General features: G+C 37.2%; 1 protein-coding gene across 1 annotated transcript in view; it reads left to right on the top strand.

Annotated features, from left to right (window-relative positions):
• Positions 1 to 16,251, top strand: part of NAALADL2 (N-acetylated alpha-linked acidic dipeptidase like 2) — a 979,797-nt gene that overhangs the window by 729,075 nt on the left and 234,471 nt on the right. Inside the window, exon 10 of the mRNA XM_003794285.3 lies at positions 12,067 to 12,213. Within this exon, the coding sequence (XP_003794333.2) occupies positions 12,067 to 12,213 (147 nt within the window). The remainder of the gene's footprint in view (positions 1 to 12,066; positions 12,214 to 16,251) is intronic.

Below are 16,251 nucleotides of genomic sequence, written 5' to 3'. Positions count from 1 at the left end.
GTTTTCAGGTGTAGATGATCATCTTTTACACAGACTCACTCCATAGTTTTCAGGTGTAGATGATCATCTTTTACACAGACTCACTCTAATTTAAAAAGGTCTTCCCTTTATTATATGGAAAATAAAGGGGGATATATTTTATAAAACTTACTGATTATAGTACATTTTAAAGGTATTATTAATATGTTTAGAAAGATTACCTAAGCAAGAAGACTATTATGCTATCCCACAAAATACCTCATAAAAACAAAGAGATTAACTTGAAAAGGAATGAGAAATAAGAGTGAGAAGAAATCTCACCCCCTTTAACAACGGCCTTCATGAGGAAAAGGCATTTAAAAAAATGCATTTGAGATAATCATGAAAAGGCTTAGTTTTCTGCATATGAACATTCTACATCTTAAAAGATAGGAGAAAATATAGTTTTAAGTAGATTTAGTAGGAAGGATTAGCCAAAAATGTAGAAGGGGTGTGTGTATGTGGGGGTGTGTGTCTGTTGGCAATGCAGGAGTAATGATAATTATGATAAGTAACTGCCCTGTGGTTATACCCCTGAGGGAAGACATCAGTGCTTTTTAAGGAAGAATGCAAAATTGTCCCCCTCATCTGAGTCCATTCATTGAGCACAGTTTTGATTACTCTTTAATATTTGTCTCAAGTGCCTACTTGTTACAATGCACTTTGTGACGTCCACACATGCTCTCTGACTTCCTACTTGTGCCTAATGGGATACGCAGTTTACTTGAACGCCGTTTTTTCCAAGCAAGAAACTGCTGTCCAGAATTGTTACAACTCATAGAATTACCCAAAGTCAACTTCACATTTCCTGCAACATCTTTGGCTCTCTGAGTCCACCTGCTCTCTGATCTCACCCATGAAGCTGAAGGGTATTTGTGTGGTTCTTTTCTTCTCCACTCCTGTACCATCTCCTGGCACTGGGACAAGAGGATGCCACTGGGTCACCTTCAATTGGCCAAACCCTTATTTTTTTTATTGTGCTGACCAAGATAATAATCAATAGAAAGATGGACAAAACTAATTATCTGCTTCTAAAAAACGAGTAGGAGAGGCAGAGTGAGTACAAAGGAGAACTAAGGTGAGACACTGATGGAGTCAGACTCCACATGTTTGACCAAAGCAATGACCTGAACATCTGGAACTGGCATTTGGGTGTGAGCCATGGTTAGAGCCTGGGTGTCCTCTGCTCATTGCTCCTTAGGCAAGTGGTGGTCTACAAACCGCTTATGGGCTCATGGCAGCAAAGCTGCACCAAGGCTCCCAACTGTTATGGCCCAGGGCTTTAAGGTTCCAGCGCGACACTGTCATCTGTCACACTTGGACATATCACTGCTGGTGTGTTATTTCCTTGGCCTGATTTCTTACTCTCAGCACTTAACTTGCTTGAAATAGTAATGTGTGCTGATGTGCCATCCTTTCACCCTTCTGCTTGCCAAGTCCTGTACTTTTCAGTTTTTCCTCTCCCTATGCCATCCTAAAATTAAATTAATTACCTCTACAAAACTTGGAAGCACCCACCTGATTTACAGCTGCCCTATAACCCTGGTTGTAGAGAAGGTAACACATTTTATTTTGAAATGGTGATTTGTTTTTTTTTGAAGGGCAGGTACTAAACTATTTCATCTACAGATAATTTTGTTTAAATATTTTATTAAACACATTTGCAGCCTGAGACTGGGTTGATTTGGAAGCCAGTTAGGTTTTTCAGCTACTTTTTTTAATGCCTGGCAGCTAGACTACATCACTGAAGTGCTGACACCATATTATTAAAATACCATTGCCTGTGATGCTAAGAGAAGCTATTGAAGACTGGCCTCCAGAAGGCTGGTGAGATAATGGCTGAAGTTATGTCATGTCAGCCAATTCCTCAGCATGGAACAGCACTGTGAGGCAGCATTGTTATCCTTCACTGAGACATAAAATCTCTGTCTTGATCCTCTGGGCCTTTAAAGGTCCTGGGGAATTGTACCTAGAAGGGATGTGCTTGGTCAGAGGTCAGTGACTGGTGCTGCTGCTCCTTTCCTAGCAGCTCACAGTTTCATTTGCATGTGATCAGAGGACACTTTGGGAAGCACTCTGAATTCTCATTCCATACAGAGTCTGCAATCCACGGAGAAATGGGGTTAGCTGTTGCAATGACCAATTTCAAACCTACCAAAGAAGTCCCAAAAAGCAGAAGGCATCCATGGAATCTTATCACCTGGAAAACTATTTATCTTTTTTTTAAATGTACTGTTGGGGATTCATTGAGGGTACAAGAAACCAGGTTTTACTGATTGTATTTGTTAGGTAAAGTCCCTCTTATAATCATGTCTTGCCCCCAAAAGGTGTGGCACACACCAAGACCCCACCTTGCTCCCTCCTCCCCTCTCTCTACTGATCCCTTCCCCACCCCTCCCTCCTTCTTCCTCTCTCTGCTTACCCCCTCCCCTTGTCATTAATTGTCCTTATATCAAAATTGAGTACATAGGATTCATGCTTCTCTATTCTTGTGATGCTTTACTAAGAACAATGTGTAACATTTCCATCTATGTTAATACAAAGGCTGTAAAGTCTCCAATTTGTAATGGCTGAGGTAGTATTCCATGGTATACGTATACCACAGCTTGTTAATCCATTCCTGGGTTGGGGGCATTTAGGCTGTTTCCACATTTTGATGATTGTAAATTGAGCTGCAATAAATAGTCTAGTGCAAGTGTCCTTATGATAAAAGGGCTTTTTTCCTTCTGGGTAGATGCCTAGTAATGGGATTGCAGGATCTAATGGAAGGTCTAGCTTGAGTGCTTTGAGGGTTCTCCATACTTCCTTCCAAAAATGTTCCCTTCCAGAAAGTGTTCCCTTCTCTCCACATCCATGCCAACATCTGCAGTTTTGAGATTTTGTGATCTGGGTCATTCTCACTGGGGTTAGATGGTATCTCAGGGTGGTTTTGATTTGCATTTCTCTAATAATTAGGGATGATGAGCATTTTTTCATATGTTTGTTCACCTTTTGTCTCTCTTCTTTAGAGAAGATTCTATTCATGTGTCTTGCCCTTGATATATGGGATTTTAGCTTTTTTCATGTGTACTAATTTGAGTTCTCTATAGATCCTAGTTATCAAGCTCTTGTCTGATTCAAAATATGCAAATATCCTTTCCCAGGGGGTAGGTTGTCTATTTGCTTTGGTTGTTGTCTCCTTAGCTGTACAGAAGCTTTTCAGTTTAATTAAATCCCATTTGTTTACTTTTGTTGTTGTTGCAATTACCATGGCAGTCTTCTTCATGAAGTCTTTCCCCAAGCCAATATCTTCCAGTGTTTTTCCTATACTTTCTTTGAGGGACTTGTATCACTTCATGCCTTAAATTTAAGTCCTTTATCCATCTTGAATCAATTTTTGTGAGTGGAGAAAGGTGCAGGTCCAGTTTCAGTCTTTTACATGTGGATATCCAGTTCTCCTAGCATCATTTATTTAATAGAGAGTCTTTCCCCCAAGGTATGTCCTTGTTTGGTTTATCGAAGATTAGGTAGTTGTAAGATGTTAGTTTCATTTCCTGGTTTTCTATTCAATTCCAAATGTCTATGTCTCTATTTTTGTGCCAGTACCATGCTGTCTTGACCACTATGGCCTTGTAGTACAGCCTAAAACCTGGTATGGTGATGCCCTCGGCTTTGTTTTTATTACTAAGAACTGCCTTGGCTATATGGGGGTTTTGTTGGTTCCATACAAAATGCAGAATTATTTTTTCCAAATCTTGAAAGTATGATGTTAGTATTTTAATAGGGATGGCATTGAATAGGTAGATTGCTTTGGGAAAATTATTTTTAAGTAATCATTTCTCTTGAACTGAAAAGGAAATTTTAATGTAGTTGATTGGTCAGCAGCCCAACAGCTCTTTTTGTACCAAGAACTCTTTCTGCATAAAGTGTACAGATTCCTTCCCTGTTTCCTCAGTTAAACAGGAGGACAAGTCATGAGGCCAGAGGTCAAGGTTGTAGTGGGGCAATAACCAACGTTGGAAACCCTGTTTGCCACCCCCACCCCCCACTATCCTCACCTCTAGGGGCAGACAAAACTTTTACTCTGTAAAGTGGTGCAATAACAGCCTATTTCCTCGTCTCACGGGGTTTCATTAGGCTCTAATGTGACCCTGTGTCTGTGAATGGTTAAGCGCTTTGCAACCATCTCCTCAGAGTGAAGGAGGCAGTCCATAGTTAGCATATTCCAAGAATAAATTGATACTTGTCTAGGAAATACAAATGTGCACAAACCACAGACAGAAAAATGTTCCTGAAGTGCATTATGATCATGAGGTAGGAGGATTTTCTTAGTAGTCTTTGGCTCTCTGTTCTCTCCCAGGATCCTCCTGGTGATTTGGGGAGTCACCTGCAGCGTCCCTTACCTAGCTGAGACCTCACACTATTGCCCCATTCCCAAATCCTGGAAAAGAGACACATACTTCCCCCAATGAACTACACTTTACCTCTTCTCTCCCCAATGCTGTGTATTTTCAATGGACATAAATGTCCTTGCTTAGAACAAACGGTTGTCCATGATTCTTTAACCCTAGATACCCTATTTCTCCACAATTATACATTTTTTAAAAATGTTAACATCTCTGAAACTGGGAAATAGCTTTTATATGATTTGTTTCCTCCTAGGCTTCTAACAAGCCTTTTTTACATTGATAATTCATCTTACTTTCCAGAAAATCTTAGAACTGGGAACACATAACACAAAGAGGATTTGAAAAATCTAATTTATTTTTTTAAAAGACAATTCATTTGCAGATTTAAAATTAAAAAATAATACACAAGAAGGCAATGAATGTATCTTCTAAACATGTTCCTCCCAGCAATATGTATTTGAACATATAGATTGTTATTTTAATTTTTAAAATCAAAATGACATCTTATAGAATCTGTGCATCTTCTTTTATGTAAAAATGTATCTTGAAAATTGTTAATTATCAGTCCATAAATGTCTTTGCATTTCCTTATAAAGACTGAATATTATTCCATTGCATATATATATAATATTATTAATTAACTGATGCCACAGCACTCTACCAAGGGCGATAAAGTGAGACTCTATCTCTAAAAAAAAAAAAATTTAAAAAACAATCAATTAACCTTCATAGAATTAGTTCCAATATTTTTCTTCAGTAATATATGAGGCATCAGTTTTCCCATAACTTTCAAAATACAGTCCATAATTAAGCTTGGCAAAGATTTTTTAAAGTAAATATAAAAGTCATCTTACATGCCCTTTATGAATGCAAGGCATTTATAATTGTATAAATGTGAGTTTTTATCCATTAACTATTTTCTAATAAGCTTGATTTTTTATACATTACATAAAATATTCTGTTGTTTGTGAAATAATTTGTATAGATATTTTTATACTCAAAAATGTATTTTTAAAATTCTCTTTCATTGTTTCCCCCATATACTTTTATGATGTAGATTAATTTTTTTACACTTAAAAAATGTATTCATCTGGAATGCATTGTGATCTAAGATACCGCAGGGTAGATATTAGTATTTAGTGGGGATTTTTACTTAGGCTCACCAGTTTCATTGAAAGGCAAATATTTTTTAAAGTTTTAAAGGACCACAATTGTTTTTACTATTATACTGGCCCTAAGTGGAGAGAGAAAAACCTGAAGAGAATGTACTTCTTATCCCACCTACTCAGGAGGCTGAGCCAGGAGTTTGTGGTTGCAGTGAGCTGTGATGATGCCTTGGCACTCTAGCTTGGCAGCAAAGGGAGACCCTGTCTCAAAAAAAAAAAAAGGAAGGAAAAAAAGGAGCAAATGGGTCTTTGGCATCATGTGACTATTGGTCAAGGCCCTTTGATTGGTAAGGGAAGAGGACGAGGAGGGAGAAACTGCAGCTGGGGATGGAGAGGAAGATGCCAGGTAAAAGGGGGAATGAAAAACAAGGGGGATATTTGCCTCCTCCTCATCTATGCCCTCCTAGAGTGATCTTAAAAGCATTTACAAGTGCATATAGATATTCTAAAACTAACAAGAAGCATTTCATATATAACATAATATTTTTCTACATCTGATAACAAAATTAAAATTCTAAGAATCAACAGAATGAAATGAGAGCTGAAGAGTGCTTTTCAGTCTGGCGATTCTACTTGTGTAGATTAGAAAAACAGCAGTTCTTCACTATTTAAAGCTAAAAAGCTAAAAAATACTTAGTTAACCCTTAGCAAGTAGATTTTTAAACATTTTCAGAAATCCTAAGAAATCAGAGATTTGAAAACTCTGTTTTATAGGTCAAAAATTTCTATTTTTAATAAGATGAAAACTTAGTGTGTGTTTATCATAACTTAAATAAGTTTCTAGTTTAAAATACTCAAGAAATTGAGTAGACATTCCTTCTTGCTTCCTGTCACACATTATGAGGCGACATCTGCACTGCGTTATGAAGGGGTCCTGGGCATCAGATCAATATGTCGGCATGAAAATGCATGCTAAATTAAAGATATATGGTACACACAGGAACTAAGTAAATGTTGAGGAAATTCCATAGACGTACAGTTTACTACAGTTAGATGCAGTGATCCAATATGATTTAAGAAAAAAGACCCATACAATCCTAAAAAGATCAAGTTTCAGATTTAGTTGTTCTCGTGTATTAATACAGTACGTATGCTCGATAAGTCAGCATAATGGATAAGAAGAGTATTCTGTGGACTGAAGATATCTGGGATTAAATCATAATTCTGTTGTTTGGGGGCTCATCATTATTAAAGCTACTTATTACTAGGCGAGGTCCACCCATGTGGACTACGTTGGCAGATTGGTAAATCCTACAAGGACTCATTCTCAGAAATAGTGTTTTCAGTGTTTAAATTAAAAGAGGCAGGACTTCTAAGGAAAGCTATTATATCAAACTGAAATGACTCAAGTATTAAAACACGCAGCTTTGCATTTTTGTAATATACAGGCTTTTTGAAGTTAACACATTAAACAGCAAAAGTCAGCACATTCTCTCTTTACTGCCGTCTTTTCAAATTAGCAATGAGCTTAATATATTGGTACTGGCAACAACTAAAATATGATATGAAAACATCTAATTTCATTTGGCTACATAGTTACAGATACTGCTAAAACTACAGGGTTGATGACCTACTTCAAAAGTAAAGAAAATGTTCAATTTCAGTTAGAAGTGAGTGAAATAAAAATGCAATTTTTATTTATTTATTGTTTTCTCCACCAAGTTCACAGGCCTTCTGAATTCTTCTGGGAATCACTCACTGCATTCGAACCTTAGGATTTTTAGGTTCTTTTCAGTTTAAAAATATCAGTAATATCTTTATGATTCTTCACTTGTTTCCATGTTCACTTTGCCCAGGACCATGTTTATAGAGTTCAGCACTAAAAGTGTCATAATAAAATTTTGTGAAATTACCTCTCCCTAATCAAGCAAAACTACAACTTTCCTCACTACCATTAGTTAGAAGTGAAATGTTTCACTAGTTCTAAAAGTGCGCATGTTAGGGTTCTCCAGAAAACAATCAACATGTATTTTTGCTATAGTCTAAATGTTTGCATCCCCCCCCCCCGCAAGATCGTATTTTAAAGACTAAATCCCCAGTGTGGTTGTATTTGGATATTGGGTCTTTAGGGAGCGATTAGGTCATGAGGTGGAGTTAATTCCCTTACACAAAGAGGGGTATGGACCTCTCTCTGTCTCTCCACCCCTCCTCTGCACCACGTCAGGGTACAATGAGAAACCTGCCACCTGCACACCAGGGAGGGGACCCTCACTAAAGCCTACCACGGTGGCACCCTCATGGACTTCCCAGCCCCAGAGCCATTAGAAGAAAGTTAGTTCTTTATGCCTCCCAGTCTATGGCCTTGTATTATAATAAAACAGAATGACTGAGGCATATCTTTACATATAAATACATGCTATGTATTTATGTAGGATTATAATATATATATGCCAAGACATTTATTATAAGGATTTGAATAATGTGACTAGGGAGGCTGACAAGTTCCTAGGTCTGGAGTCAGTGAGATGGAGAGCCAGGAGGGGCAGCTAGTCTGAGTTTAAAGGGCTGACGGTCTGTGCCATCAAGAAACTGGTGGTTCCTGCCTAAAAACCTAGAAAACTAAGCTCCTATCCAAAACCAGCAGGTATAAGACCCTCATAAAGCAAATAATGTATCAGTTCAGATCCAAATAAAGGAAACGACCCATTTGCTGGCTTAAAGCACTCAGGCATGAGGAATACCCCCAGGACCACTCCACTCATTGCAGGAGGGGTGAACTTGCTCTACTAGGCCCTCAACTGCTTGGTGAGGGCCACCCACATTAGGGGGAGCAATCTGCTTTGCTCAGTCTATCAACTCAAATACTAATTTCATTTAAAAGCACACTCACACGTAGACCCAGAATGATGTTTGACAAACATATCTGGGCACCACGGGGGGCTAGCCAAGTTGCTACACAAAATTAACCATCACAGTCCCTATAGTGAAAAATCATTTTTAAATCCTCCTACCTAGTCACATTATTCAAATCATTATCCCAACTGGAACATTACTATACCGATAACCCTCCGAGAAAACTACTGAGATAAATTGTTTCCACACAATTGAAGTTACAAGAATGATATTGAAATGAAAAGAAAGGGATTTGATTATAATATGTAGAATATGGTATTTTTATTTTGAGAGTTATATTTTTCTTGCTGTCTGAATAAGTAATCATTTAGATTTCCTATGCCTGTACAGTGAATGTTGATGTGTGCCGGGAAAGCAGAGTGTGGAAGGAATGGAATGTTTGAATTATTAAACATATTTTTAAATACGTTTAGAAACTTGTCAATGGTCTTGCCTTCATCATTTAACTATGGCAAATACTGATTGGATTTCTTTATCACTTCTATCATTATTTATTATGAGATTTCACTTTTCATCTTAAAATTTCCTTGCAAAGAGCACACAGAATTAAGGTTGAGAGAGTGATTTCATTTTAGTTCTTCAACAGACCAGTGTGGAAAATTAAACAAGCGATATCGCTATGGTCTTTGCCTGGCTGTGCTCATTTTATGAACTGGAATAAAAACACTTGTTATCATACATTAAATATGAGGCATTTTGAACTCCTTGGATGAAATTCTTAATATGAATTTACTCAGCCTTGTAAATAAATTTAAAAAATTAATTGACCTGCACAAATTTGTTACCAACCTTCCCTTTCCCATGGTACTTAACTTCTAGTGAAATGAAGAAAATTAACCTTTTTTTCCACTTCTCTCTCATATATTAGTGCTTATGGGGGCCAAGTAGATCAGTGCCTATTCCCTGGTATGGCTCCACTGTAATCCACTGATCTCTGTGTGTAAAAACAATTCATATCAGGATTGAATACAGATTTAGGATCATTTCTGGCCTGTGAATTTGGCTTTAAATCCATTACTTTAAATAAATGAATAATGAAGATATAGAAAATAGTGTGTTTGTAATAAAATAACTTAGGGAGGAAAGAAAAGTGCTCCAAACTGAAAATTAGGTTTCTTTCCATGTGACATTTTTACTCTGAAGCTAGTCAGGAACAAAAGCACAAAAAGGCAAAGTGAACACTGGCTGGAAGTAGTGTGCTTCCTCTCCCCACACGTGTTACTTCAGTAGGAAGAAGAGAATGAGGCAGAGAGAGAAAGGGCGGGGGTGGGGGAGAGTGGTAAAATAGATCTTCCGTAAGACCTTCAGGGAAACTGGGCTCAGTAGATCAGAAGCAGCCCAGGAGTCCTCAGGGAAGGCTGTCATCCCCGCAGCCCTCAATCCTGACAGACTCTCTTGCGGCTTCACCTTCCATCTGTGCTTGGCCCTGACCAGAGGCTCAGCACAGGGCCCCAGCCATCTGTTGGGCCACTCAGCTCTCTTCCTCTGTGTTCTATCTTCTTCAATAGTCTGTATTTAGCACAAGAATGTCGTTTAACAGATTACAAACTGTAATTATAAAACATTGCCAGATAGTACGCACCATCTAAGGAGCATGCTGAGAGTTGGAGTGGATATTGAGAGTTAAATATGCAAAACAAAATTAAAGCCAAACCTGTAATCTTTCTGATATTGAATAGAATGCATAAACTGTCTTAAAAAGATATAGATTCTTCTTTAGTAAAGAGATAATAGACCATGCAGAAAGTAGTCTTTGATTTCATTTGCAAAGATGAAGACTAGATTCTACGAAATTTTCATTAATGGCATAAAATAATGCAGTAATCTAGGTTTCAAAATTCATACACCTCTGGCACCACTCAGATGAATTAGAATGGTGGGGCGGGCTGGGTGTGAGACACCAGAGACTGGACTTTAGTGAAGGTGTTGCCTGCCCAATGCATTCAAATTCAACTAGAAAAAAAAAAAATACAACAAACTATTTGGGCTAAATAATTACTTTCAGAGGTGCCAGTTTGGGGGAGCTTTCAAAAATAATTGGGATTTCCCACCTGATGCAAAGTAGTTTTTTGTTTGTTTGTTTTGTTGTTGTTGTTAAGTATTATCTAGCATGTAAGAGTAGTTCTTCTTTCAGAATATTCAAAATCCCCCCTAAACTGTCCCAGTTTGACATAAAACACCCAGGAGACACCCAGGAGTCTTAAGCCTCAAGAATATATTAGGGAGTGAAAAAGGTTTACCCCCCTTTTTTTGAAGACTGGGCTTTAAAAAGAAGCAGATTAATGAGGGTCACCATACTGAACTTTAGGTTGCTGCTAATTACACTGTATGATCAGACTTTTTTTTTTCAATGTGCTTAATCACCCAAGATATTTAACAAATAACTTTAAACTGAAACCCGGCTTCATTTGTTAGCACTCATACTGGCTTTCCATTTTAATTGACTTCAGCTTATTGCAAAGATCTTTGCATTAGGTCTTCATGGAAAATTGGATAAGTATTGAAACATTATTATATGTTTGAATAACCTAGCACTGTACTTGAAAAAAATTGGAATGACTAATTTTCTCCATATTAAGATGCATATTTTTAACCTTGTGAGAGGTTATTTCTAAAAGTATTTTTGAAATTACATCATTCCAAAGAAGCGTGCCAGTTTGTAATCTGTGTGTTGATTCAGTGGTACTCATTCACTCAGCGTGTACTTTGTCTCTGGTAGAAGGTGTGATGTCTCCCGCTGCCCAGGAGACTGGTATTCTCCCACGTTTCATAGTTAGGGCAAGTGCACATTCTAGATTCTATATTTTTGAAAAATTTATTCAAGAAGACATTTAATCAATTTATTTATAAAAATCTTTAGTTTTCTTGTTTAGCTTGCTTAGATTTATTGTATAATGCTACTGTCATTTGTTTTGCATGCTAGCCCACTCTTAGGTTAAGAAATAGTCTTTTATCATCTTCTGTTTCCCTGAAGGTCACACTTGGCTGTGTGGCTCTCTGTGGACCACTGTAGTAGTTGTCACATACTCGTAAGATAAGAATAAAGGAGAGAGTGGCCGGGTGCAGCCTGTCATCCCAACACTCTGAGAGGCTGAGGCCTTGTGGCTGGTGCCTGTTGTCCCAGCTACTCCGGAGGCTGAGGCATGGGGATCCCTTGAGCCCAGCAGTTTCAGGTTGCTGTGAGCTGTTACACTGTGGCATTCTACCCACGGCACAGAGTGAGACTCTATCTCAAAAAAAAAGAAAAGAAAAGAAAATTATGGGAAAATCCTTAGTTATAAACAAACCCTAAACCCTTTAGAGACTTAATAGTCTTTTAACAATTGAGAAATAATGAATCATTAGTGTTCAAAATAAAGTATGATAAAAATACATTCAAAGCCACAAGAAAAAGCAAAGCTTGATTCTGCTCAGTGCTCACCATGCTTCAGTGAGCCTTAGAGTCAAAGAAGACTGTCAGGAAACAGACCCCGGAGCTGCTCCCACAGGCCCCGGGGAGGACAGGGTGGAGCCCAAGCCTTGCATTGAGAACAACTCTTAATGACTTTGATGCTGCTGGTCTCTGGATTGCATTTTGAGTGGCTCTGATTTGGGAAAGATCTGGGAAGCATAGTGTTAACAGTTTAAATTATGTTTTTCAGAAAAATAATTTCAACTGTACCCGGAGAGCTCAGTGCCCAGAAACCAATGTCAGTTCTGTACAGATACAAGGTGACGCTGATTATTTCATCAACCATCTTGGAGTTCCCACCGTGCAGTTTGCTTATGAAGACATCAAGGCATTGGAGGTGATTGTTCCTAAAAAATGCAAAACACACACACAATATATAGCAGACGTGCAGAATCTGATTTTATCCTCGCTATTCCTCTTTCATATCAAATAGGTCACCATGGAAAGTGGCTTCATTTAGAGAGTTATTCTTGTTCGGAGGCTTGGTAATAGTATTTGAAAACATCAGCTCTTTTCAATAGTGTTGAATTCAATTTAAAAAGATTTATACTGTCACTCACATTTTCACAGTGTGCATCACAACAAGAAATTCACAGTAGAGGATTAACGTCAAAACCTAATTGTAATCTTTGGTATTCACAGAAACAGATGACGTGGGCCATAGATTCTTCTCTGTTCATCCAAAGGAAAATGCATTTCACGTTCTGTGTGTTAATGTGAATCTGTGGATTAACTACCCAAAGTTCATCAGTAGTTCCCAGGCCTACTAGGCCTGAGAAAGATACTGCTTTGGGAAGATAGAAGGCATTTTCCCAAATTATATCACAAAGGTATTATTCACCTTAACTACGTCTGTGTTCATCCATCTGTTGACTTCAGTTCTTTCCATCTTTCTCAAATTATGTCATAGGAAAACTGTCTCTCTGTGCATATAAACCTATTGGCATATATCATCTTCTTTTAGAAATTGTTTGTATATTCTTTGGAGCTATTTGAAAGCCTTGGGAATAAATTGCGTAAGATGCTTATTAAATTAACAAAATAATTGTCAGAAAATAGAGTAAAACCTGCTTTACTCTTCAAATGTAGATAAGTGGGTCATTACAAAAGTTTTGAGATACACAAAAACAAAGAAATGTAAAATCCCCACACTGACAGAAACCTTCCAGCAGCACTCATAATCCAGGCGAGTTGAAACTTGCTCTGGTCAATCAGAGAGGACGCTGTCGACTGTGTTTCCTGAAAGTGAAACAATGGACTGTAACAGTCTGTCTCCAAACTCCTGTAGTGACCCGGGTATCCTTGAAGAGGAATGTTTAAAGTATAATTGGCGTAGGATGAATTTCAGATGTGCAATATCTTAAAATTTTAGTAGCTTTGAGTAATATTTAGCTTTACATCTCCATGCAGCCACTCGTAGATAAGTTTTGTCAAGCATTTCTCCAATTCATTTCAGTTGGATTTTAAGCCAAGAATTTAGAAAGGCAGAATGGTGTCCTCTTGGGAATGGGACTAAAGTCTTGACTCTGACCCTTGGAGACAAACTATTTAACATCTTTCAGAATTATTTTACAGGGGCAGTGCCTGTGGCTCAAAGGAGTAGGGCGCCAGCCCCATATGCTGGAGGTGGTAGATTCAAACCCAGCCCTGGCCAAAAACCTAAAAAAAAAAAAAAAGAACTATTTTACAAACAAGGCAGCGTGCTGCCTCACGTACTTATGGAATCTACCTTATAGAGCCAGAGTGAGGATTAAATGAGACCATGTGAAGGGTGTGGCTAACAGGAAGCCGGTACGGCGACCCCTTCAACTGTAAGTATTATCCTCTGATTGTAGGTCCAGCAGGTACGTGGGAGAATTTCCCAACTTTTAAGATAAGAATACTCAGGAAAAGGAAAGACTTTGTTAATAGTCAAGGAAAACAAACTTGTCAGGCTGCAGAGGTGGAATTGATGAGGATCATCTGGGATCTGAGATGTCAGTAGGGAGAAGGTTTGGAAACAGGAAGTTACTGTCACTGAGAAATTCCCAAGTCTAAAGTCTATCCAATAGAGATGGCTTAATTTGAAGGACCATTTTTTTCAAATTATTCTTAGAATATCTAAATTCCTTCATCAAAATCATTTTCTATTATATCTGTCTTTTAAAAAATAATTAAAAGAGTGTCCCCTATGCTTTATAACAAATGACTTTGTTTATTATATATTGCTTTAATGGGAGAATTTTTTAATAGATTTGTCCCTTATGAAATATGAATGCCCGAGATGAGATAACTCTGCGTGAACTCTCTAAAGAACAGATATTAACCTTTGCTTTCTCCATTAACCTATAATAAATGCTTGTATACAGCTATTAAAAAGAATTATAAATATTGAAAAAGGCTTTATCCATGATGTGAAAAATACTTACCCAATGTCAATGAGTAAAGTACATGAGGAAATTGGAGATTTTTTCATAAAATTTCAATTATATTTTAAAATATAATTTATGTTTATAAATTTTTAGGGACATAGCTTGGTGGACTGGAAATTAGGAGGCCTGAGTTTTTAAATTCATGCATGTTAACGACCAATCTCTATAGGTTTCTGAGCCTCTGTTTCCTTTTGTATGTAGTTAAAAGTAAAATGAAAACAAAATATAAAATCTGCCACCCATGGAATGCTTACTATGCAAAGCATTTTGTACCTCTTACCCTATTTAATACTAAACAGCATCTCTATGAGTTAGTTTTTATTATTAACTCCTTTTATGCTGTAGATGAAATAGTATTTAAAGTCAAGTCCAAGGTTATAAAAATGATAAATGGCCAAGACAGAAGTTCACCTCAGGTCTGGTTTGACAATAAGCCTCTGCCTTCAACCATTACACTAACGACTGCAAATTAGGAGCCCAAGGGCAAGAACTACTTTACCAAGACCATGTTTATGCTTTTTGTCCTGAACGTTATTGAAAAATTGAATTTCTGGAAACACTGGATTCTTTTTCTCCCTGGGAACACAAGCTAAATGGGCATCGCTCACCACTTGCCATGTTCCCTATCAGAATCTGCCATGTTTGCCCAAGAGTGCAGTTAAGAAGAATAATTTCTTCAATACCTGTTTCTATCAAAAATTGGGAAATTAATGATCAACGGAGAGGGCCACATGTTTCACTCAACTGTGTCACTTGTAGTGCCTGCCTATCCCTGTGTTCATTTTGAATAAAAGAGTTAAAATAAATAATTGTTATAGAAGGTTGCATTTTAAAAATTGTTTTCTTAGTGGGCTAATTTTATGATTATTTTCATGTTTTTGAAGACATTATCTATTTAAAAATACTTGGGTCATGGTAACACAAATGTTAGAGTAACTCAATATTTTTTCTTATCCAATAAGATTGATTATGGATCTATTATATTCAATTTCAAAAATTGAATCATGATAGGGAAAATTGAATTATGCAAAAAATAAACTGGTGACATAGAGATGACTTTTTATGTGGGACATTATTGGTTCTATTTTTTTTAATAAAACATGACATTTTATAATATCTATACCCAACATGTCAAGTTATTTGTATTCCCACCAGTGACTTTTCCTTATAATTTCTCTGGGTACAAATATATGACATAAGATTGGAAGCATCTTTCATCTTCAGCTTTATTCAACATATACACTCTTAGTTTCCAATAATTAAATTTAACAAATGCAAAACAATCTATGGATTTGCCAAATGTTAGAACGGTTCCTTCACATAAAATGTTGCCCTGCTAATTGAAACATTTCTGCTCATAAGCTTCATTTAAATACAGTTTTAAATTTGTAAACACTGTCACACCTGTTGGAGAGGCATTCTGCACAGATTTAATACAAAGCGAGATTACTGACAAGGCAATGAGAAGACAGATGCTCTCTGATTAAGAGTGCAATATTTATGACAGGCTGGTGGTCCAATGCACATTTCTTCTGTCACTTAACAGCTGTTCCACGTTTCTGTTCTGAATCAGTATCTTCATTCTCAATAGAGCATGTCAGAGGGTCGGCCTTTCTCAGTATATCAAAAGATCAATCTATGCCCTAGCAAGCTTTATACCACAAATGGAAGCTGTGGTCGTCACTCTGTTTAACCTTATATTTTTTGCTCTCCTGCTTGAAACATTCTATTTTAAACCCAATTTACCTCTATAATGGAGCATTTAACATTTAAATAATAATGAGGTAAAAGGGTATTATAGCTTTTATATAGCGAGAGTCATGGCATAATCATTTCAATAGCATTTAATAACCCAGGGACAGAAAACCAAGAAGCATAGGTGTTTTAAAACTCTTACTAATTTTTTTTAAAGCTAGATAACTTTGACACCAGTTCTGATTCTTAAGCTAATATATAGTGGCAAG

Source organism: Otolemur garnettii, unplaced genomic scaffold, assembly GCF_000181295.1.
Source record: "Otolemur garnettii isolate 467f Iridium unplaced genomic scaffold, OtoGar3 scaffold00078, whole genome shotgun sequence".
Lineage (NCBI taxonomy): Eukaryota > Metazoa > Chordata > Mammalia > Primates > Galagidae > Otolemur > Otolemur garnettii.
The sequence above is the reverse complement of the archived record's forward strand: the minus strand, read 5'-3'. Positions and strand labels throughout refer to the sequence as shown.